This window comes from Lepidochelys kempii, chromosome 1 (assembly GCF_965140265.1).
Source record: "Lepidochelys kempii isolate rLepKem1 chromosome 1, rLepKem1.hap2, whole genome shotgun sequence".
NCBI classification, from domain to species: Eukaryota; Metazoa; Chordata; order Testudines; family Cheloniidae; genus Lepidochelys; species Lepidochelys kempii.
Window position 1 is genome coordinate 305,814,166 of NC_133256.1, and position 26,113 is coordinate 305,840,278.

Sequence of the window (26,113 nt, forward strand, 5' to 3'; positions counted from 1 at the left end):
TGAGTAGCAACTGGGGCTATCCTCTGGATATGGGAGAGGCAAGAGACAATAGCTAGGGTTTATGTGCAGCTCCAATGGTTACAGCTTTTTCATAATGTGCATCAGCTTAAGAGGGGATTTATAGAGGCAATGCTTGCAGATCAGATAAAGGGTGAAAACCTGGCCCCAAATCCATTCAATGAGAGTTTTACTGTTGACTTAAATGGGGCCAAGATTTCATTGTCTTTTTTAAAATAAAATAAAAAAAAGATTTAAATACCTAATATTTTTAACTTTCAAAAACATTTAAAACAACTAAACTCTTTAATAATTCAATATGATGCTAGAAATACTAATTGAATCGGGGGGGGGGGGGGGTCACTGCCAGGAGACCTAGGTTATTAGCAGTCTTAACTAATCAGCCCCTAATATAGCATAAGTACTTCAAAACCACAGCATCAAGCCCTATGATCCATTAAGCAGCGAAGAAGTCAGAAATGCAATAAAAGTAAACTCTTGAGAGGTAGTGAATCGAATACAATTGGTGGGATCATAATAGCCATATTAATGGAAAGTACCTCTGAATCCCAGGGTGATTCTGTATCCTCCTCCTCTTCCAATCCTAATACTGACATTGTATCCACAGAATAAAACAAATATGAAATTTTACTTTTCTCTTATAAACATTTCACATTAGTTTGTTCTCTATCTGATAAGCCCTGTATTCATAAAATAGCCAGTAGGCATACATAATTTATCTCAATCTGTATACAAATAATTCACATGTGCTGCTAAGGTAGCTGCACACCACAGTGTGTCACTCTGTTTTCTTTAGGACTCCATCTTTCTTCCCTCCTCCAGTGGGAGCCTGCTAAACACCTGCCATATCCGCTGAAGAAAGAAACTGAAGGCTAAGTCCTGGTCTAGACTTAAAACTTACATTGACTTAGCTATGTCCTTCAGGGCTGTGAAGTATTTTGCAACTTAAGTGCAGCCCTTAAATTGACCTAAACCCGGGTGCAAATATGGCTAAATCAACAGAAGAATTCTTCCATCGATTTCGTTACTGCCTCTCACGGAGGTTGGTTACCTACACTGATGAAACAACTCCTACGCTGATACAGGAAGCATCTATACTACGGTGCTACGCTGGCACACATGCAGTGCTGTAGCTGAGCAGCTGTAGTGTAGACATACCCTGAGAAATACCTAAATCCTTATATGTGAAGGCATGATGACATCCCCAAAATTCAGTGTTCTGGCTGCATCTGCTGGTTGGGAGGAACTTTAACAAATATCTGAACTGGTATAGAAGATTCAATTGAATAAGGATTTTTATAGAGCACTGGTGTTACATGCTGCCACTGAGTAGCTCCACTTAAATGTATTCTGTACTAGCCACAGTTTACAAATGGTTTTAAGGTGTAGCATGATTTGGAGTGTGTTGCAGTACTCAAAAGTTACAAAGGCACGGTGATGGAAGCTACATCCCATCAAAAAATAGATTTGAACCCTACCTGCCAGACACAGAAGAAAAATAACATCAGTACTAGCCACTGCTGCTATCTGATCATCTAAAAGCAACTGAAGGTTGTGAAATTAGATAATTTGTAGAAATACAACTTCAACTAAACGGTTGGATGTAACATTCACCCTCTCTTCTGATTGTTGTCGTCAACTCACCAATGTCATTTTAGACATATCATAGAATCATAGAATATCAGGGTTGGAAGGGACCCCAGAAGGTCATCTAGTCCAACCCCCTGCTCGAAGCAGGACCAATTCCCAGTTAAATCATCCCAGCTAGGGATATCTGTGAGGTGACTTAATTTAAAAATGTAGGCTATAAAAAATCTGAATTATTCCTATTTCTGTGCTTTACAATATGTCCAATCTACTTTATGCCTTTTTTAGATTATAAGTGCTTCAAGACAGGTGTAAGTGCTTCAAGTGTAATGTGTGTCTTGTACTCTTTGGAGTCCTTCAGAAACAAAAGAACAAAGTGATTTATCAGCTGAGTCATTCCCTGAAAGTGTACCAGGGCAAGTGAAAAACATCTCATGGTTCACAATACCAGAGGCAGCAAATTATGATCTTTTCTTAGTACTCTCACACAGTAAACTAATCTAAGAAAAACATTTGGGTTACTATTTACTAATTTACCTTTCCTAACAGGAGTATCTTCTGAGGGATTCTGTGCTTCACGGTTGCCACTACAAATCAAATTTTTATCTCCAACATTTGAAATTTGTGGTTGTTCTATGTCATCTTCCTCCTCTGATGATTCTTCCTAGTAGAAAGAGATTGAATAAAAAATATCTTCCCAAAGAAAAATACTAAACAAAACCAAATTATTTTCTATTTTAAGATGTTATACTCCCACTCATTATTGTAGTGTCTGAGTGCCTGCTACATTAAATCAACAGTAATAGCAGAGTCATTTTTTGAGGCAAAAAACTCTGCTTGGGTATGGGGTTTGTTTAGTTGGGTGGATGATTCATTTGTTTTAGGTGGGTTTTGTTTTGTTTTTTTGGATGGGGACAAATTTGTTTGGATGAAGGTATCAATGTTGAGAGTATCATTTTGTTATGGTGAAAAGTTCTTGCAGCATTTTCTAAAGATGGTCAGATTTACCTAATCTCCTCTGGAATTTCATTCCTTATTTGATCACCTCAACCAAGAATGCTTTTATTCCCAGATCTCACACACTTAACAATGGGCTTTATCTGTATTGTCCCAGAGGTGCGCAACTAACCTTCTGATTCTAAATGTGACTTTATATTCCAACCACCTTCTTTTACTCATTTTTGTATTAAAAAAAAAAGTAAATTAAAAAAAATTCAGTTTATGCTGTTATAGTTCAATTTACTTTTCGTAACACATTTGGATTTTGTCATAGCCCAATTACTCTTGCAGATAATACCCTATTTATTTTATGCATCATTCTTTAGGCCACAAATTATACTGACTTCAGAACAATGAGTCTAAAATTCATCCTTCTATAGCATCATAACCACATTTGGAATAAAAAAAATGCTGCTCATTACTATCCTAACTAATGCATGAAAACTCTGCTTTATTGGAAACAAGTTTATGGTCAGTCATTTCTTTATTCAATGCTGAAGATCAGATTAAATTTGAGTTACATGATTCTTGTTATCAATCTTGTATAAAGGTTTTTCATTTAACTATATTCAAACCATTCAGTTACAATACAAGTACCTTGTGTCTTATCTTCTGCTTTACCTATGTAAAAATCCTTGTTATTGGGTTTGTCCCTTTTTACTTACTTTGATGCTTGGTTGAAACGCTTCTTTTAGATTTTCATCACCGCTATTTACAGGCAAATTCTCACTTTCTGGTTCCAGTGTTTCACAGACTGTATTACCCAATTCCTTGGAATTCTTGCATTGCTCCTTTCCAGCATTTTGATCACCTACAAATCTAAGCTTCTCTGAGTCCTGTCTTCTGTTCTCGCACCTTGGATTTTCTGTCTCTGACCAAGGATCATCATCACTTTCAAAGATATCATCTACTAGATTTGGGTTTTCCTCCTTAATATAACAACTATTTAAGACAGATGGAGATGCACCTTTTTTCCAGGCTGTCATTTCAGAACCTTCAAAAGAAGAGCAGTTCTTACATCTGATTTTCTCATTTCCATCGGTATGTAACAATTCATTTGTATTCTGAAATTCATTAATTTCTTCATGTTCACTACCATCACCTTTTTTTGATGAATCATAAGGTACTTCATTATTTACCATCTTAGATGATATGGCAGTTATATTTTCCTTTAAACCTTCATAATGTCCAGCTATAAAAGACACAGGAATATCAACAGATTCCTGCATTTCCTGATCTTCCTCTTCACATGTTTCATGACTACCACCATCGTGTATATTTTTGCTTCCACTTTTAACTTCCCTTTCAGATTTAACAGCATTGTTAAAGATTTCTAACTCTTGATCACGCTTATGCTCCAATTTTCCAACATATTCCTCTTCCTCATCTTCTGTGTAATCATCTTGACCTCCTTCTTCATCTTCTGTATCTTCATCCTCCTTTTCTTCCTGACTAAATTCTTCCTCATCATCTTCCTCCTCTTCTTCTTCCTCTAATTCTCCTTTCTCCTGTTCGCTTGCTTCTGAAATATCTTCGTTTGTCAGTTCTTTACATTCTTTTTTATTCAAATTTGTGTGATTTCTGGTTACTTGTTTGAGGTTTTGCCTTGATGACTGAGGACTTCCAATTCTAATATCCTCGCCATCTTCATAAAATCATAGATGAATTTGAAAAAGAAAAACACAACATAGGAACCAACAAATTAATTGCACAAACAAAAATTTACCTGTTTAAACCCCAGGAGAGGAGGAGTCATCTGGGAAGGTTTTGAAAAGGAGCCAGGTGAGGGATGGACAGGTCGAGGGTAGGACTTGACTTGGGAAAAAGGCTTAGGAGGGGATTCAATGACATCTTCAGCTTCACAATCAGATTTATTTTGCTGTGAAATGGCTATATGTTCTGTTCTCATAATGCTATTTTTCTCACCTACTACAGTAAAAAAACCAAAGATTAAATATACTTAAAAGAGGAAGTAAAATACATAATAAATCTACAATTTCCTATCAACATATAATGTAGTAAAGGAGATTCCCCCTGCCGCCCCCAATTGCTTACTGTTTTTCTTGAATTGCTGGGAAGAGTTCATTAGCAGAGTCAAACTTGGTTTCTGTGGTTTCTGTAAATAAAGTTAACTTTAAGCACACTGAGTTTTTACATGAATAGTAAGCAACACCCCTCTCTTTTTATCAAATATTGAAGACTAAATTCATTAACATTTTCTTACTGACAATGCCAGTTGAGGTCTCCATCCTGCAGTCCTGACTCAGCCAGCACTCTCATTGAAGTCAGTCAATGAGAGTTTTGCCCAAAAGATTTAGCCCATATATCATTAAATACAATATTTCTAAGTGAATTATAGTCTACAAAATCTTTTCTTTAATCCAGTCGGCATTAGCAATACTGGCATTTAGGATGTTTTGTTTAAATTTTATGTCTAAGAGTCTTAAATACTTGGTTCCCTAGGATTAGTCAACAGATTAGTCACTTAAAATGGCCCAGTCCACTGCCTGATGACATCAAAATTCCTACATCATGATGGGAAGATGTTACTGCTTCTATTTTAACACACAATGCACGTGAAATACAGTGGAAATTCAGCAATTTATCATCTGAGTGGAAGAGGAAAAGTCATCAAATTGATACAAAAAATACTTATACAGAAGTTTGCAGGAATTTGGATAAAAAGAAATTAGTGATCCAGACAGATAATCTAATGACTGTATTTTAAGGTACGTTTTCAAAGAAGTTCATGAAGATTTAACTATGTGTTTCTTCACTGGTGTAACATAGGAAATTCCCTATGCAATGCTTTTAAAACATACTCCTAAATTTTCATGTACAACTTCTAAGGAGGTTTCAGAAGGTCTAATGAAAACCACAGTTGAAAGAGTGGACCTTCAGCAGGTAGTGCTTCCATTATTCACGTTCCATGCTTAATGAGAATGGAAAAGGCCTAATAAATAATTCTAGTGTCTACCATGTTGAATCAAATTATTCAGCAAGTGGTGGTGCTTAGAAAAAGACCTAGTGCTCCTTAACAGCCTATTGTGTATTTTAGCAATGGTATGTTAATACTATAAGCACTTGTATTTAAAAAGAGAAATCAAAATACAGAACAGTTACTTACATTTCAATGCCTGTTGCTTCAAGATGTTTTGTCCACATAGATCCCACAGGAGCATGAAAGATCAGATTCTTTTGGCCAGCAATCTCCACTGGGACTGCGGCTGCACCCTTCACATCCTCATGTCCCCCACCCAAGAACATAAAGGGTAGAGCAAACTCAATCACTTCTCATTCCTTTCACCAATATCGAATCCCAAGCTAAAGAATGCTGCAATACAGGGGAAGGCATACATAAAAAATATGCAGTTTGCTGATCAAAAGTCATAAACCAATCCTGAGGTTTTAGGGAGGGAATTATAGAAGCCAGAGTGACCATCCTGAGCCCAAAGTGATAAATGAATTTGTTGAGTTGGAGATGTCATCCTCCTTTCTTTTTCAGAATGGCAATACAAACTTCTGCACCGAGCAGTAGGAGAATGACTCTCTCTTGTTTCTTGTAAGAGGAATCTCTAAAAAATGAATGGGGATGGGTGGACAAGGCCTGAAACTGGACCAAATAACCCTGTTTGATAACTTCTAGGATCCTGCAATCCTTAATTCTAGTACAGTACCATCCTACAAAAAGAAATAAAGGAGGTTGATAAGGGACAGGTGTGCAGGGGCAGGGTGTGTGTGAGAGAGTAACAGGGTGAACAGATCTGTATAGATCAGTCCAGGACTCTTGACCGTAGAATCTATTTCTTGTCTCAGGGATGGTGATGTGTGGGTTCTAACAGAAGATAAGGTTGAGCTTCTCCTTCACTTACAGTGAGATCTTTTCTTGGGAAGCTCTGAGGACTCCTGTTGATAACAGTAAGAGAAGTTAACCTTAGCCTGGAAAAAATTTGAGGTGTAACATGCCTCCTCCTCTGGACTATACTGTAGGGGCCAAAGTGTCTTTCTATAGTCTTTCAAAAAGAGTGGAACTCTTTATCTAGATCATGACTTTCACATGAAAGGTCCTCAATTGTGATCTGACATTGTCAGCATGGATGAAACCAATATAATCTGTACAGATTAGATGGGCTGATTATGGAGCTCAACTGACATGAGGCCAGAGCCGAGGAGCATGCATCAGACAGTAGATTTGATCAGCATTGGGGGGTCAGGCTTTGAAGGAGGAACTGTGGCCAAATCGGAAACAGAAGGACTCCTCAGCCTACTCTTTGATTGTACCAGGGAAGGTGATTGGTACAGTTGCTGTTTTTGACCATGGTCAGCAGGAACAACTGACTCACCTGTGGAAACCTCAATTGATCGATCATGAACTCTAGATGAGGTCTGAGGTCTTTTGGTAGCTGTCGTCCCCTGGGTGCTAGGGATAGTGTCTGAGTTTACCAGAGAACTAGCTGAATGTGGTTTAAGAGCAATTAAACCATTTTTCAACTCACAATTCTCTGAGTCAGAGATTCTCTTCATAATTTCTACTGGAATAATCAATTTCAGGCAGCATCTCAGGCTTTCTGCATCCATTCAGAGAAAGATCTACAGATGGAGCACTTGTGAAGTAGGTGGCCTTCTCTAAGGCAAAAAGTCATTTAGAATGGCCATCATTTTGGGAGTGGCCACCTCACAAGAAGGGCAGGACTTAAAGTCTAAAGACTTTGTCTTGGCCATGACATTAATGCTTTCATACCAAGTATCCTCATAGTTTCTAACTTATTTTTTGGCCCAATGGGCAAATAAAATGTTAAGTACTAAACTAATCCTAACATTAATTGAGGGAGTTATGGTTTGGCAGACCAACACTGCTGAATTCAGTCTCGCTGCCATGGGTGATAAGAGGAACTAGGAGATGGTTGGGCCTGCTTTACCCACTATGGCTTCATGTGGATTGGTGCGAGCACATGCAGGGTGAAGGGGCAGCCCCAATGAGCACTGCTGGCCAAAATAATCTGATCATCACACACACAGCGCATGCCCACCTAGAGCAGGGTCCATGTAGAAAAATACTCAAAGAACAACTTCTTGTTTCAGGAAATTGCTAGTAGGCATATGATCTGAGGAGAAGGAAAATGTATGTGGCTTCTTCACAAGTAGCTGATTTGTTTCATACGGTATATAAGCTCATGAAGATTTTTTGAGTCTGTAAACAAGCAACTTAAGAGGTGAATTGTGTGATAACTTTAAGGGAGAGAAAGACTTCGTAGAATGTTGCTGCACATATACTCTCCCCGCCCCTGCAATTTCAAAGCACTTTGGCTCAGATTTTTAAACGTATTTAGGCACTGCTGCCCTCAACATTGTAATACCTAAGTTAGGAGCCTAAGTCTCTGTGATGGGGTGCGACTCACCATTGTGGTGCCTCCGGCTGGCTGTCTTGGGGATTAGCTCTGCTAGCCAGTGCACCCTTTTCTGGTGGTGTCTCACCGCCATCACTTCTCCTCCAGGACCCATGTCACTCCCCAAACCATGTCATTGTCTTCATGGCACAGCCCTCTGGCTGTGTCATGCTCTGTTCTCCCCGCTTCCAGGGGAACTGCAGTGCACTGTCCAGCCACTTCCCTCAGTGGCAACTGCAGCCCACTGTCTAGCCAATTCCTCATTGGTGGTGGGAGGGGGGTGGGAACCTGGGCCCACCCACTACTCTGGGTCATAGAATCATAGAATATCAAAGTTGGAAGGGACCTCAGGAGGTCATCTAGTCCAACCCCCTGCTCAAAGCAGGACCAATCTCCAACTAAATCATCCCAGCCAGGGCTTTGTCAAGCCTGACCTTAAAAACTTCTAAGAAAGGAGATTCCACCACCTCCCTCGGTAACGCATTCCAGTGTTTCACCACCCTCCTAGTAAAAAAGTTTTTCCTAATATCCAACCTAAACCTCCCCCACTGCAACTTGAGACCATTACTCCTCGTTCTGTCATCTGCTACCACTGAGAACAGTCTAGATCCATCCTCTTTGGAACCCCCGTTCAGGTAGTTGAAAGCAGCTATCAAATCCCCCCTCATTCTTCTCTTCCGCAGACTAAACAATCCCAGTTCCCTCAGCCTCTCCTCATAAGTCATGTGTTCCAGTCCCCTAATCATTTTTGTTGCCCTCCGCTGGATGCTTTCCAATTTTTCCACATCCTTCTTGTAGCGTGGGGCCCAAAACTGGACACAGTACTCCAGATGAGGCCTCACCAATGTCGAATAGAGGGGAATGATCTGCTCGCTATGCCCCTACTTATACATCCCAAAATGCCACTGGCCTTCTTGGCAACAACGGTACACTGTTGATTCATATCCAGCTTCTCGTCCACTGTAACCCCTACGTCCTTTTCTGCAGAACTGCTGCCTAGCCATTTGGTCCCTAGTCTGTAGCAGTGCATGGGATTCTTCCATCCTAAGTGCAGAACTCTGCACTTGTCCTTGTTGATCCTCATCAGATTTCTTTTGGCCCAATCCTCCAATTTGTCTAGGTCCCTCTGTATCCTATCCCTAGCCTCCAGCATATCTAAATGTAAATAGCTGCCACTTGCTGCGTCCCCTCCAACTCCTCCGTTCCTTTCCCTGGGCCACTTCTCTGAGGCCCCAGCACCCTCTTTGCCCTTGCCTCAGGACTTCAGTCTGCAGATCCCTTCAGCCTACCAGGAACTATCTTAAGTTTTCCCGGTCCCTGCCTAAAGCACTGCTCTGTCCAGAGTGATAGCTGTCTTCAGCCTGCAAGGCAGCCAGTCCTCCCCTCCTCAAGCTCCAGGGAGCAACTGAAACTGCTCTCCCCTGCAGTCCTTTTTTTATGGACCTCCCTGGCCCTGATTGGCCGCTCCTTGGAGCCCCTCTTTAATTGGCTGCCTCCTGTGCAGCCTCCCTAGGGCTCAATTAACCCCATTATAGGCTACTGTGGGGTGGACACCTCATCACAGTCTCATTTTCAGAAGAAACTCAGGCACTTAGATGTCAACACCCAATTTACAGTCATCAGGATTTAGGCTTCTAAGTGTCTATATCATTTTTGAAAATGAGACTTAGGTGATGCAATGCTGAGTGCCACAACCTCTAAATACCTTTAAAAATCTGGGCCTTTCATACCGCAGCGTACATAGAAGGGGAGAATATTTAAATCTCATGGATTTAAACTGGTTGTCATTTCCAATATCCCCTTTCCTCTTTTTGAAGACTCTGTGTTTGGATAATAGTCCATCTTCTCCTCCTGCCTAACTCTATAAATTAATACTTAAGTCAAACTTCATGACCTTTTAGATACTGAACATAAAAAAAAATATGACTCAAAAAATTCAGCATGTTGAATTTACAGAAGGATCCCAGATTGGAAGAGACAGATAATAGGTTTTGTTCAAATATAAACTATTTTCTACAACACAGAAGAGTTATAAAAATGAATATTAAATATATTTCAAAATCCATGGTGTAGTTTTCCCAGTCCTTCTTTATTGGAATATGATGCCTGGTTTTCACTTAAACTGTAGATCGACCTAGCTACTTTGGGTGCGTAAAATTCACACTCCTGAACACCACTGGTAAGTCAACCCAAACCTCAGTGTAAATGTGACTTGGTCAATGGAAGAACTATTTCCTTTTTGTTTAACATGTACTGTAAAATTAAATTCTCTAAGACCACAATTTTTGCTAAGTTTGGATATTTCTGGAAGTGCTTTCTTGCCTCATGAAAATAGATTATATGATCCATATAAGATTAATAAAGATTTTTAGACTGCTATAATCAGAATTTTTGCCTAGACTGAATGATTTCAGCCTAGGCAAATATCTCAGTGCTCATCAAAAAACAGAAGAGTATATTTTCAGTTAAAACTAAGTAAAATTTCTCTGCATTTATAATTTCTTTTTTATAGCATATAGGGGAATGAAATGAAATGGATTGTTAATGAGGCTGAAGGATATCGGAAAATTGTTCCACATAGTGAGAACTGCAGAGAAAAAGACTCTTGTATCAACAGCAATGAGAATGTAGGTGTGACATTAATGACATGAACTGTGACGGTATAGATCATTGTTGCAACCAGGGTCCTATGGTGGCACAGAGGAGGTCTTGTACAGAGGAGGTCAAGTGGGGTGTCTACGGAAAGGTTGTAGTTTGCTGGTTATAATTATGCTCTCTGTATGTGTGTATCATTTTTGTATTTGATGTTATGAATATTGGCTATGTCCTTCTATCTCAATGTTTTTGATTCTAAGTAGCCTCAGTGAAGCATTTGGTCAGCTTCTTGAGAATGGGCACTTACTGAGAATAGTCCTATCAAAAAACACTTAACTGACAATGGACTTTGGGAGATGCCAGTCCACATCTGAGCTTTTCTGGGAACGTTCAAACTAACATGTAAACAATGGTGTCAGCCTACAAAAAACTGAATCACTCATAGACATGTGACTTGCCCAGGTGGCGACAAACTCCATCTTGTTGCTGTGATTTTGCACAGAAGAACAAAGGGGTTTCCGCCCACAAGAGAGAGAATATAAAAGGCTCTGAAAACCCCTCCATTTTGTCTTCAGCTGGCTTAACAGATGGCCTCTCCACCCCAAACTGATGCTTGAAAGAAACTGGAACAAAGGACAACTACAGGGTGTGAGTGATTGCTGGACCCAGACTAGGAAGGAGTCCAGTCTGTGAAAGAAGCTTATTGGAACATCTCTGAGGGTGAGATTTACCTGCATTCAGTTTCCTTCTGTATTAGTCTTAGACTTGTATGTTTTTGTTTTATTTTGCATGGTAACTTACCTTGTTCTGTCTGTTATTACTTGGAACCACTTAAATCCTACTTTTATATTTAATAAAATCACTTTTGCTTATTAATTAACCCAGAGTAAGTAATCAATACCTGGGGGAGCAAACAGCTGTGCATCTCTCTTTATCAGTGTGATAGAAGGAGAACAATTTATAAGTTTACCCTGTATAAGCTTTATACAAAGTAAAACGGATTTCTTTGGGGTTTGGATCCCATTGGGAGCTGGGTGTCTGGGTGCTAGAGACGGGAGCATTTGCTAAGCCGTTCTCAGTTAAGTCTGCGGCTTTGGGGGACGTGCTTCAGACCTGTGTTTGCAGCACGCTAGCATGTCTGGCTCAACAAGGCAGGGTTCTGAAGTCTCAAACTGGCAGGGAGAATGGGCTTAGAGGTAGTCTCAGCACATCAGGTGGCAGTCCCAAGGGGGTCTCTGTGACAAAGTGACAGCAGACCTCTGAGGTGAGGAAAAGGAAGAGAGATAGGAAACAAGGGGGGAAAGAATACTGCTTATGAATGAGTAACATTCTTCAAAGACAACTGACTAGTTGTTTCACTTTCATATTTTCTCCCTTTTAAAAACAAGATCACCAAGTATGTGTGTGGTAATAGACCAGGGGTGGGCAAACTTTTTGGCCTGAGGGCCACATCTGGATATGGAAATTGTATGGTGGGCCATGAGTGCTCACAGAATTGGGGTTGGGGTACGGGAGGTGATGAGGGCTCCGCACTGGGGCCAGAAATGAAGAGTTCAGGTGTGGGAGGGGGCTCCGGGCTGGGGCAGGGGGCTAAGATATGGGGGATGGGGCTGGGGATGAGAGGTTTGGGGTGCAGGAGTGTGCTCTGGTCTGAGACTGAGGTATTCGGAAGGTGGGAGGGGAATCAGGCCTGGGGCAGAGGGAGGAGGTTGGGGCGCAGTCTCTAGGCGGCACTTACCTCAAGTAGCTCCCGGAAGCAGTGGTATGTTCCTCCTCTGGCTCCTACGCAGAGGCGTGGTCAGGGGCTCTGCGCACTGCCCCGTCTGCAGGTGCCTCCCCTGCAGCTCCCATTGGCTGTGGTTCCCGGCCAATGGGAACTGCGGGGGTGGCAGTTGGGGCCGTGGCAGTGCGCTGACCTCCCTGGCTGCCCCTACGTGTAGGAGCCGGAGGGGGGACATGCTGCATTGCCGCTGCTTCTCAGAGCCGCGTGGAGCCAACCCCCAACCCTGCTCCCTGGCTGGAGTGCCAGAGTGGGGCAAGCCCCAGACCCCAGTCCCTGGCTGGACCTTAAGGGCCAGATAAAAACATTTTGGCCCGCGGGCCATAGTTTTCCCACCCCTGTAATAGACAAAACCAATCTCAAGATTATAAATTAGAGACTAACCAGAAGAAATTAGATTTCAGAAGGGACTGGAAGTTTGAATGAGATTTGAAAATAGCTAGCTACATAGAAAAGAGGCTATTCTAAGTTGGAAGACAATGAGAAAAACAGAGGGAGTCACAGAGGGAGAAACAAAGACAATATGGAAGCAGCAGGAGTGTGCAGAGAGTAAGGCGAAGAGTGGGACTATAGAGGAAATGAGAGCTGAGAAGCAAGCAAGGCGAGCTGTGTAAATGCTTAAAGTTGAAGTAATGGAGTTTGAAGCTGATAAATCATCAGAAAGCCAGTAAAAGTATTTTAGGAGTGGGGTGGAAGAACATGATCAGAGCACCAGGAAAGAGGACATTTAAGTACCCCGAGGTTAGCATGAGCAATATAACAACAAAGTAGAAGGTAGAACCACTTCAGTGAGTAATCGACAGAGCCCACTTGAGGAACAATTAATTTGTTGCTGAGGAAATGGGAACCAGTCAACATGGTGAAGCATTTAAGTGGAACTGTGTACAAGAAATGTCTGATGGAAAGAACAACAGGCAAATAAATAATTTCATTTTAATGCACTGTTACCCTGTCATAAAAGTACTACAGTTCAAGATCAAATTCTTAATTCTGGAAGGGAGTAGAGGTAATTGTATGGTTTAAAGAACTACCTTTATTCTCTTGAAACCCTGGTTTAAATGAGCAGAAATAAGTACAATATATGAGGTGGTCTTTATCTCATCATCTACTGAATATTTATCCAAATCATAAAATCTTCATACACTCTGCCACAACTAAAAGTCTTTTTAGAAGGGGCTCAAGGTGGGAATGGAAAGGGTGAAGATCAGGTCAGCTGCATTTGTATTTTGGGAAAACTTGCACTATGGCTGACTAGAAGTAAAGTCTCTCAATCACAGCAAAAAAATAATCTTTGCTAAAATCTCCCAAATGTTAAAAGACAAAAAAAAAAAAAAAAGGATATATGCTTCCTCTTATATCTAGGAAATGTTTTTCCATAAGAGTATGATACCTTAGGCGTAAAATCTAGTTCTTCCTCCTCTGATGTAAGCCAGCTGTCATCCCCTTCATCTTTTTTAGAGCTTCTTAAATAACAAAAACATAAGACAATAATAAGTGGTGCGCTCTCTCTCTCTCTACGATTTGCTAAAATATGTTATTTTTTTTTAAATCTTACCTTACTGAATCTCCTTGGGAAAGGTCATCTATAACTGTTCAAATATGAATTAAAATAAAAAAGAAATTAATAATTTTAGCATCAAAAGCAAAAGACTTGGAAGCTGCCAAAGGTAAGTAAAAATATTTAGCTTGAGCAAACCGACAAGTAATTCAAGGCTGAAACTTAGTATAGACATGTTAATCAAGGGTAGTATGAATGTAAATACATTTTCTATTATCAGTTGAAAAAATCTGTATGTTCAAAGGATGAAACAAATAAGGTCTTCAGTTTGGTAAGCACTTTTGTACTTATGTTCAAAATATGACATACAATTTAAAAATGAAACTAAGTTCCAAACAATTGGAACATAGTTAATCATTTTTGGTGGGCATGATGTGGTGAAAGGGAAGTAAAACTGCTAAGATTATAAAATTTGGAATTGTGGGCAATTCATATAAATAGAAACTTATCTTTTTTATATTTACAGTATGGGCTATACATTGACATATGCTGGACTATGTCCACAGCACCACTCTCTTCTCTGCATTACTCTGGTAATGCATAGGGAATGGAGAGCAGTACCCTTGTGTAGGGAAATTGCCAGGTGGTGTAAAGCTGATTGTGCCTGCTCTACATCACCCACTCTTGACCCCTCTGAGTAAGGAGCATTACAGGAACAGAAAGGATGTGAGTAGAGCATGTTGCACTGAACCACACTTCGCTAGTGGAAGAGCAGTAACATGTATCAGTGGCCAAACTAGATCCATGTTTCCCCCAGGACTGGGGAGGCCAAAAGATGGTGGAAAACCACTTATGCGTCCCCATTCCCAGCAATTCCGAGGCCAGCTCTAGCACGCCCAAAGATTGGGCCCATAGATTAGTCAGCAATGACTCTCTGAAGATTTTAGACGTGCTTAACTTTACAAATTGCAAGTAGTCGAATAGAAATAAATGGAACTACACACTGTTCATAAAACTAAGAACATAGTTACATGTGTGCAGGATTTGGGACTTTATCATAGTGTGATATCCAAGACATTGTAATTAGAATGAAAATGGTTGAGATTCCCCAACACCACTGACTTTAATGAGATTTGAGGGAGCTCTGGAATTTCCAGGATCAGAAAATAAATACTGTTCTATGTTCAGAAAAATTGATTTTTGATATATCATTGTGCATTAACTCGTGTAATTCTTATTTTAAAAGACAAAATTAATATGCCTTTTGTGACTTTCCATGAAGAATTTTTTTTAAACTTCTTAACATGGAAATCAAATAGCAAAGCACAATTAACAGTCTTAAACAAAAGACTGATATAAACATAATAAAGTCAGGAAACTGAAAATTAACAGCAACATGTTAGTTACTTAAGCATAGGCCAAGTTCATCTCAAGGCATACATGTCCTCTGTTCTACAAACAACCAAACAAAATACAAATAAACTTGTTTTACTATGACAGTAATTATATTCTTCATAACTCCAAAATGCTGGTACACTGATGATTATTTTTTCATAATCTGAGCAGAAGTTTCATATTTTGCCTTACTCTTTGCACCTACTGTGTCATTTTTGCTAGACAGGCCTGAATGGTTGTAACTTCAACTCTGGGCATAGATGAAACACTGAAAAAATTCTGATTAGCAAGAATAAGAATAAGAGGTAAGTGCAAATATTTTTAATGAATTTTGACCTTTTCTCCAAAAGAGTAACTCTCAAAAACAATCATTTCCCCAAATTTTTTTTTCCATTTTAAAAATATTTTTATTATAAAAATACTATACTCTTAACGCGGCAGAAGAGTCTGTCCTATCTCAGGGCCTCTCCTTTTGTCCCTCCAGGCCCACGAACATGATACAGTTCTGTGGTGACCTAGAATCCTACTTTTGACGTCTCCGACTCAAAGAATATTTCCAACACACCTCTGAACAACATACTAACCCACTAACCCCTTCCTACCAACACTACAAAAAGAAGGATTCTGCGTGGACTCCTCCTGAAGGTCGAAACAACATTCTGGACTTCTACACAGATTGCTTCCGTCGACGTGCAGAGGCTGAAATTGTGGAAAAGCAGCATCACTTGCCCCATAACCTCAGTCATGCTGAACACAATGCCATCCACAGCCTCAGGAACAACTCTGACATCATAACCAAAAAGGCCGACAAAGGAAGTGCTGTCGTCATCATGAATAAGTTGGAATATGAACAAGAGGCTGCTAGGCAGCTCTCTAACTCCACATTCTACAGACCATTATCCTCTGATCCGACTGAGGATTACCAAAAGAAACTACACCATCTGCTCAAGAAACTCCCTGAAAAAGCACAGAAACAGATCTGTGCAGACACATGCCTAGAACCCCGACCAGGGGTATTCTATTTGCTACCCAAGATCCATAAACCTGGAAATCGTGGACGCCCTATCATCTCAGGCATTGGCACTCTAACAGCAGGATTGTCTGGCTAAGTGGACTCTTTCCTCAGGTGCTATGCTACCAGAACTCCCAGCTATCTTCGAGACACCACTGACTTCCTGAGGAAACTACAATCCATTGGTGATCTTCCAGAAAACACCATCCTGGCCACTATGGATGTAGAAGCCCTCTACGCCAACATTTCACACAAAGATGGACTACAAGCCGTCAAGAACACTATCCCCGATAATGTCACGGTAAACCTGGTGGCTGAACTTTGTGACTTTGTACTCAACCACAACTATTTCACATTTGGGGACAATATATACCTTCCAGTCAGCGGTACTGCCATGGGTACCCACATGGTCCCACAGTATGCCAACATTTTTATGGATGACTTAGAACGACGCTTCCTTAGCTCTCATCCCCTAATGCCCCTACTCTACTTGCACTACATTGATGACATCTTCATCATCTGGACCCATGGAAAAGAAGCCCTTGAGGAATTCCACCATGATTTCAACAATTTCCATCCCACCATCAACCTCAGCCTAGACCAATCCACACAAGCGGTCCATTTCCTGGACACTACTGTGCTAATAAGCGATGGTCACATAAACACCACCCTATACTGGAAACCTACTGACCGCTATACTTACCTACATGCCTCCAGCTTCCATCCAGGACATACCACACGATCCATTGTCTACAGCCAAGCTCTAAGATACAACCGCATTTGCTCCAATCCCTCAGACAGAGACAAATACCTACAAGATCTCTATCAAGCATTCTTAAAACTACAATACCCACCTGCTGAAGTGAAAAAACAGATTGACAGAGCCAGAAGAGTACCCAGAAGTCACCTACTACAGGACAGGCCCAACAAAGAAAATAACAGAACGCCACAAGCTGTCACCTTCAGCCCCCAACTAAAACCTCTCCAGCGCTTCATCAAAGATCTACAACCTATCCTGTAAAATGATCCCTCACTCTCACAGATCTTGGAAGACAGACCAGTCCTCGCTTACAGACAGCCCCCCAACCTAAAGCAAATACTCTCCAGCAACCACACACCACACAACAAACACACTAACCCAGGAACCTATCCTTGCAACAAAGCCCGATGCCAACTCTGTTCACATATTTATTCAAGTGACACCATCATAGGACCTAATCACATTAGCCACGCCATCAGGGACTCGTTCACCAGCACATCTACCAATGTGATATATGCCATCATGTGCCAGCAATGCCCTTCTGCCATGTACATTGGCCAAACCAGACAGTCTCTACGCAAAAGAGTAAATGGACACAAATCTGACATCAGAAACGATAACATTCAAAAACCAGTAGGAGAACACTTCAACCTCTCTGGCCACTCAGTAGAAGACTTAAGGGTGGCAATTCTGCAACAGAAAAGCTTCAAAAACAGACTCCAACGAGAAACTGCTGAGCTTGAATTAATATGCAAACTAGATACCATGAACTTGGGTTTGAATAGACACTGGGAGTGGCTGGGTCATTACACATATTGAATCTATTTCCCCATGTTAAGTATCCTCACACCTTCTTGTCAACTGTCTAAATGGGCCATCTTGATTATCACTACAAAAGTTTTTTTCTCCTGCTGATAATAGCTCATCTTAATTAATTAGCCTCTTACAGTTTGTATGGTAACTTCCACCTTCTCTGTATGTGTGTGTGTGTATATATATATATATATATCTTCTTACTATATGTTCCATTCAGTGCATCTGCTGAAGTGGGCTGTAGCCCAAAAAAGTTTATGCTCTAATAAATGTGTTAGTCTCTAAGGTGCCACAAGGACTCCTGGTTTTTTTGCGGATACAGACTAACACGGCTGCTACCCTGAAACCTATAATGTAGTTTGTTGGTTGTTCTTAAAAATGTTTCTTTTTTGCACTGCAATTTTGATCAGTCTTTTAGTCACATTATGCCTTTAAAAAAATCAGAAGTTTTATTTATAAAAGTTGACTTCAAAAACAAAATATTTTTTTAAAATGACAGAGAAAATTTAATTTTTGATTGTTTTTTCCAAAAGATTATAGTACACACAAACAAAAAATCCTGATTTTGCACGAATTCCCATAAATTATGTATTTTTAACCAATTTGTCTCTTTATTGAAGGAGAAAGGGCAGCTATGAAGTAGAAAGTCTTGACTAATGGGTTCCACTTCTGTTGGGAGTCTATTATTATTGTTGCAATCCATTTATTTAAATTGAAAATGTTCTCAATTCTTGATGGTTACCTATAATTGTTACATATTTTACAACAATAATGAATTATGATTTTTCTTTAGAAGATAAGAAACAAATTCATGCTGCAAGTTTTGGGTGTTTCAGACACCCTTGCATTTGGTTTGGACCAGCCATAAAGTGTTTGATCTAAATCCAAACTGTATTTGAGGGTTGCTCATATCCACTGTTTTGACTCAGGCCCATCTCACGTTTGTAGTAATATCAAATTAATAGGTGTAAATAAGAACACCCTATTACTTAATGTCACGCTACAACACACATTAACACACAACATTCTGCACTCTTACATGACGAATGCCAGAACTGACTAATTAGTTCTTAAATATTTGCAAAACAACAAAAGCTATAACATCACCACCACAAAAAACAATTTAAAAAGTAAAATCAAGCCATTAAAGGACTTTTGAATTCACACAAAAATAATAACCATCAAATATGTATAAACACTTGAATTTGGTATTTTCACATTGGAAGTCTTATTGTATGGAATACCTTTCCCTGAATCTCTTGTTCTTGATGTCTGGCTGGGAGACTGTTGCATTTCTATTTCCATTTAGGGAAAGGCATGGAAAGGACAGATGAAACAATGAAATCAGAAAATAAAGTTGTAAAGCAGAAACATACATATATGAAGATGAAACAAAGAAATACACAACTACTGACTGTTATTAATCTATTGAGCAATTATGATAGTGCTGAAAACAAACAAGAAATGCTACTTGTATAGACTCTTAATACCGTGCCAATAAGTTTAATTTTCATCTTATTCTCCATAATCTGAAATACCCTCAATTCAATATTAAAACAAAAACATTTCTCTATCAGGATCTGTACTTTACTACTGGCAATCTCTAATCCCTGCCTCCCTGAACTCATGTGATTCTAGTCTGTCACAAACTATTTTATTATGTTTCTATAAGCACCCATTCCTTGTACTGCAGGTATGTTTATTTTCACCATATACATGGAATGCAGGGAAACCATCAGTGCAGTACAATAAAGTTTGCCTGCTGGAGGGCCTAAATTCCCTTCACAAATACTGTGCTCCAAAGCTGCTGATGTGTCTGTGCCAGCAAGCTAAATATGTGAGCTCCATAGTCCAGAGGATCCCATGCATAGGTCTCCGGCACTTTGGATCAGGGCACATTCTCTAGTTGTGACATGGTTTGAGACCAGTTCCCCATAGGCATGGTTAAGTATGTTTCTAATACTTGCTAATAAAGTTGTAGCTTTAAGGCAGCTCACCTAAAAATAGCGTCTCTTATTTGTGCACACCTGAAATAATAAAAAGACCTACCTATTGTCCTAAATCTGGGCCTGGAGGGGATCCTCTTTACATATATTGGTCCATGACCCATGTGAAAATGGTGAGAGAATTCCTCCTACTCCAGACCCACAAGTGGGAAGAGTGAACAGTGTGGGGAGAGGTGTGGTGGGGACAGGGGCAGGACACACATTGACCTCCAATTTCACAGGAATTAGTCTGAAAAAAGTAATTCATACTGGAGCTATATTAGTTTTCTGAGAATGCTCCATGCTGTGGAAAAAACTCCAGAGGTAGCCATAAGCAGAAATCAGAATGAGGCAGCTATCCCAGAGCCAATGCAGGGGCTCTGCACTTCCACACAAAAGACCCTATGACTCTGCTACAACCCCAAGGTCTACGCAAACCTGAGGGGAAACCATGGACTGAACGTCTCATGAGTGGGGAGGTGCGGGCAGATGAAATTCAGAAGAAACACCACCAGGTTCCCTCACAGGCCTTTCTTCCCCATGCCTCTGCAGTGGGTTTTCCCACGGAAAGGGAAAACTGGCCAACGTTAGTTACTTCATCAATTACTGTAACTGCAGTTGCAGATATAGCAGGGGAACATGACCATGCTATTTGGCAAGCACTATAAACATGATGCCCTTTCAAAGTTATATTTTTTCTTTGACAGAGCAGTGAACTTTGAATTTAGAATCTGGTAATTATCTTGTGACTAATCTACTTGACAGTCTTTTAAAGACTTTTAAAAAGAGACTAAACAGTTAAATAAGGAAAAAATAAGGGACATTAATAGGGCCCTACCAAATACACAGCCCTTTTGGTCAATTTCAGTCATAGGATTTTAAAAATCATAAATTTCATGTTTTCTGATATTTAAATCTGAAATTTCATGGTGTTGTAACTGTGGGAGTGCTGACCCAACTCTGATCGCAGCAGCGCAGAAGTAAAGGGTGGCATGGTATGACCCTGCCACTCTTTACTTCTGTGCTGCTGCTGGCAGCATGCAGCCTTCAGAGCTGGATGCCTGGCCAGCAGCCACTCTCTGGCCTCCCAGCTCTGAAGGCAGTGCAGAAGGAAGGGTGGCAATACTGCATCCCCACTACAATAACATTGCAACCCACACTGCCCATGACCCTCTTTTGGGTTGGGACCCCCAATTTGAGAAACGTTGGTTTTCCCCATTAAATCTGTATAATAAAGATCAGATTTCACAGGGGAGACCAGATTTCACAGTTGTGATGCATTTTTCACAGCCGTGAATTTGGTACACATTAAGGATCCCAAAAATAAACAAAATAAATAATGTTTACTGGCTCTGAGATAAAGTAGTGCCTAATCAATCACAATTTGTAAAACATTAGCTTAATTTACATTACAAAATGATATTAAAAATTAGCAAAATTTGTCATGACCTGTACACGGTTTGTATTCTAATCAAATATTTTTCTGCCCAAATGGAGTTTTTACTGAATCTGGCAATGATGAATCAAAACAGTACATTTAAGAACTGTTTTGATAAAAATTTAAAACATTAAAACAGACATGCTAAAATGCAAAAAGAATTTCAAGTTTTCTGAACATCTTTTCCAACAAGAAGGGCAAAAGGGTAGAAGAATGTAAGGAAATAAATAAATGTAAGGAAATAAAGTGGCATGCAAGGGCATTTTTTGGTCTTTGAACCTCATCAATTTTTTCTCTAATTCCTAATATGCTTTCTTCCCCCACAAAATCTTTTAATTAAACTACAGCCACTCTACTTTCCACATATTTTACAGAGTATAGCTCTTAAAGAGAAATATTAAAATCTCATTCCGTTTTATTTCTTTTAATTAAGGTCATCTGTCCAGGAAAATAAAAAGGAAGTTTTCTGATCCTACAACCACTTGTGCTGGCTTGCCAGTATAGTGCAGTTTCTGGACCTTAAAGAAGTTTAAAAATGTGTGAGCTGGTTAGGGAAAAATGTAATTTTTTTTAACCATTTTGTCCAATTTATGTTTTTATTATCATTTTCCCTTACCTTACAAATGAGAATGACCATGATGTACAAAGTTAAGGCCCAGACTGTTTTAAGTGTTCACTAATTTGGGGTACTTCAGTTCTTAAATGCCCAACTTGAGATACGTATGGCTGATTTTCAGGTATATTGTATGTTCAGAGCTCTCCTTGTCTTAAGACTAATGACGTCCATGCAATAAAGCAGGCATTTAGAAAAGGTAGGTGTTGAAACACCACCTAGACACCTGACCAGACCCAGCTGGAAAGCAGGGTGTAGATAAGAAAGGATACAACAATGAGGCATCATTGGGATCCAGAAAAGAGACAGAACAACAGCTGATGAAGCAAACTCCTGTGGGGAGCTCCTCTGACAAACTTGGTCAAAAAAACCTACATGGCTGTTTTTAGAACAGTATTTAAAGTAGGTTTCAGAGTAACAGCCGTGTTAGTCTGTATTCGCAAAAAGAAAAGGAGTACTTGTGGCACCTTAGAGACTAACCAATTTATTTGAGCATAAGCTTTCGTGAGCTACAGCTCACTTCATCGGATGCATAGTGCCCTAAAATAACCTTGCGACATAGTGCATCCGATGAAGTGAGCTGTAACTCACGAAAGCTTATGCTCAAATAAATTGGTTAGTCTCTAAGGTGCCACAAGTACTCCTTTTCTTTTATTTAAAGTAGGTAGAGGGTGGTGCTCAACAGCTAGTAAGGACCTAGCTCCTGATCCAACCTACAAAGGCCAAAAAAACCTTAAGAGAAAGGGGAGGTTTATCAGCCCTGAGATAAGGAATCCTGCAAAGTGTTTCTTTACAGAAACTTTCTTTATTCATTACTAACAACTGTTTGCAAACAGAGAAAGGCAAAGAAAGAAGAAACAAGGAAGAGACAACCACAGCCCTTCACTACAATAAAGACTTGGTGCTTGAAACACAGCAGCCTCAGAATGGCTAATGAGTAGGGCCCTAACAAATTCATGGCCATGAAAAACGCATCACGGACCATGAAATCTGGTCTCCTCCCATGAAATCTGGTCGTTTGTGTGCTTTTTCCCAATACTATACAGATTTCATGGGGGAAAACCAGTGTTTCTCAAATTGGGAGTCCAGATCCAAAAGGGAGTTGCAGGAGGGTTGCAAGGTTATTTTAGGGAGGTCGCAGTATTGCCACCCTTACTTCTGCACTGCCTTCAGAGCTGGGTGGCCAGAGAGTGGTGGCTGCTGACTGAGGCCCCAGCTCTGCAGGCAGCAGCGCAGAATTAAGGGTGGCAATACCATACCATACCATTCTTACCTCTGCACTGCTGCTGCAGGCAGCAACTCTACCTTCAGAGCTGGGATACCTGCCAGCAGCCACTGGTTTCCAGCTGCCCAGCTCTGAAGGCAGCACCACCGCCAGTGCAGAAGTAAGGGAAGCAGTACTGCAACCCCAACTATAATAACCTTGCGACTCCTCCAAAACTCCTTTTTGGGTCAGGACCTCTACACTTACCACACCTTGAAATTTCAGATTGAAATAGCTGAAATTATGAAATTTATGATTTTTTAAATCCTATGACAGTGAAATTGACCAAAATGGACCGTGAGATTTCCCGCATATACTAGAATATGACAAACTGCTGATCTAATAGCATATTCTCCACTAAGGACAAATGGTGAAATTACCTCCTTTTATTTTAATTGAAAAGACTTCAAAAGCCAAATTCCAATCTCTTATAGGAAGCATGTTAGATCCCAATTCCTGATTATTCTGGCTTTGCAACAGTGTGAATGATCCTGAGTAAGCAGAACAGGATCCATGCCTGTTTTCCAGTCACAATTGCTAGAGCTGCTCAGGAGCCCAAGAACTCAAATAAACTTCACATCTCCAGACAACCCTTCTGCGTCTGCACAGGTCAGTGCCATCACACACCTGCACTAACCACTTCAGAGATGCAACATTAGGAGAGAAGTGGTCCAGGGAGATTATTTAAGTGCCATCACAACCAAAGAAGAAAAAAGAACCTTTGAGACCTGGGCTCAGTAAATTGGGGGGATGGTATATTCTTCCCTGAGCCTTTTTCTCTCAACTGTAATGTTTTTATTCAGGTATGTACAGTTCGATAAGTCTTCACTCATGTTCTGTTTATCTGTAACAGCAATACCAGGTGGTTCCACAGATGACAATAATTGCCCAGGAGATGGAGGTGTTATTTGGCCCAATTGTTCACCCTTTCCTCCCAGCCAGTAGCTCCATTTTCGAACTATAAGATGGTACTGTTCTTTGAGCCACACAAACTCCATGTGTGACTGTCAGCCATGAGACCTGTCACTACAGGATCAGTAGGCATGTGCACTGCTTTTTGCCGTCAAACCCTCAAGGTCAGGAGCCACGTCACAGTCTTTTGGGAGGGAGCTACAATTTGATTTGTGTGTGGGTGGTGTGTGGAGCCCGTAAACACAAGATTTAATTCTTCAAGATACCAGCACACATAGTACTCCACATACAGAATCAGGCAGGATCAAGGAGTTCAGCTCTATGCCAGTGAGCAGGGCTGGAACAAGATTTGGCCCTAAATTTGGTTTAGCCTTTTGGGAAGGAAAAAGGAGAGCAAGGGTGACCCTGTTGTGTTTTGCTTTACTCACACACTTCCTCAAAATTTTCAAAAATTGTGTGATTTGCTGCATTTGAATGATATCAGCTCTGTCCACTCACCACATTATTACATTTACAGATTATGTATTAATATCATTAACAATATGAAATCTTAATTTAAAATAATAAACCTGAGTGATTTATATTGCTTGTACTTTACATGGAAAAGGGGGATTTCAAGGTGGGAAAATAAGTTTTGTTTATGGAATCTATTTCTAGTGCGTGAGAGGCTTGTAGTTGTAGATTAGATTTTGTAAATTCCTTAATAAATTCTTTTGCCATATAAAGATATTTAATATAATTTCCTGATCATGTAACTATTCATAATTTGTGTTTCTACTCAGTGCATTACTTGACTAAATTAAACATTAGTTTACAAAATGATATGTAAGAATCAAAAACAAAGCAAAGCTCTATCCAACAATGTACCTAATTATTTTAAAGGACATAAGTATACACAGAAAATGTATTTTTGCTGTTTATGAGTTTGTTTACACAAAGCCATAATACTTTGTAATATCATAAAAACCTCACAACAGCTTAGTTATGACAGAAACAGAAAACTGTGACTGAAGGTGACAAATAAAAGTTAACCCACTCTTTCTATTTTAAACATCCTACTTAAGGGTGCACATATATACGCACACACAAATTCAGTGGAAGCCAAATATAGAGCCATGTGTTCTTATACTGAATTATTTATCACTTCCTTACTGCAGAAAGAAGAAATCGCTTGACTTAAAGTATGGATTAATCTGCAGTTTCCTGTAAGCGGATTCACCACATCAGAAGTGAATAAGCAGCAGGAAAAATTACTTGCCTGAACAAATATAATATTTCAGTTCGCATTTTTTTTTAAACAGCAGTATTTTTTGGTATATATCCTAGTGAGATCTGGTGGGGAGGAGGCTGGAATCCTTTGGCAGACAGATCACAACCAGCCATAGGAGATGCAACAAGAATCTGCTGAGATCCATAGCCAACTAACGAGAGAAGTACAAAACTTCCTAGGTTGGTCACTCTCTTTCCTTCGCTGGATGATTAAAAACAGTTTTAACAAGGCATGTGTGAGTAAAATAGTTATTGACCCTTCATTTAATTGAATTTTTTTAACAATCCTACCTTCTTTATCTGTAGCAGGTGCACCCAAAGCAAAACCAACATCTCCAACCCTGTCTGGACTGCTAAACACCGACATGCCTTTTGTATTGTTTGGAGAAGGTTTTTCTACATTTTTCCAGTTGGCATACTCAGAAAGTTGTTTACTAAGACTACCCATAGAAAGAAAGAAAGAAAGAAAACACATTAGGGAAATAGTAATGTGACATTTAAATATATCATATTTACTATAACAAAAACATCCATTAATTATTCATGGTGAGGTTTAAAAGGATAAAGAAAAGGAGTACTTCTGGCACCTTAGAGACTAACCAATTTATTTGAGCATAAGCTTTCATGAGCTACAGCTCACTTCATCGGATGCATACTGTGGAAAGTATAGAAGATCTTTTATACACACAAAGCATGAAAAAATGGGTGTTTACCACTACAAAAGGTTTTCTCTCCTCCCACCCCACTCTCCTGCTGGTAATAGCTTATCTAAAGTGATCACTCTCCTT

The 26,113-nt window shown here is 39.9% G+C and overlaps 1 protein-coding gene across 19 annotated transcripts in view; it reads right to left on the reverse strand.

The window, feature by feature from the left end:
• The window catches only part of ANKRD26 (ankyrin repeat domain containing 26), a 197,220-nt gene that overhangs the window by 139,590 nt on the left and 31,517 nt on the right, over window positions 1–26,113 (reverse strand). For 15 of the 19 annotated variants that reach the window (XR_012156802.1, XR_012156803.1, XR_012156804.1 and 12 more), the window contains exons 6-13: window positions 25,617–25,765; window positions 19,089–19,139; window positions 13,922–13,955; window positions 13,757–13,829; window positions 4,660–4,720; window positions 3,270–4,249; window positions 2,143–2,269; window positions 558–607 (exon numbers count right to left, since the gene is read on the reverse strand). Coding sequence is in view for 16 of the 19 variants with exons in the window: in XM_073328178.1 (XP_073184279.1) it covers window positions 558–607; window positions 2,143–2,269; window positions 3,270–4,249; window positions 4,660–4,720; window positions 13,757–13,829; window positions 13,922–13,955; window positions 19,089–19,139; window positions 25,617–25,765 (1,525 nt within the window). In the remaining 3 variants the exon portion in view is untranslated. Of the gene's footprint in view, window positions 1–557; window positions 608–2,142; window positions 2,270–3,269; window positions 4,250–4,330; window positions 4,534–4,659; window positions 4,721–5,731; window positions 5,856–13,756; window positions 13,830–13,921; window positions 13,956–19,088; window positions 19,140–25,616; window positions 25,766–26,113 lie in introns of those variants that run through there. The other 4 variants (XM_073328176.1, XM_073328172.1, XM_073328177.1 and 1 more) reach the window with 4 other exon arrangements.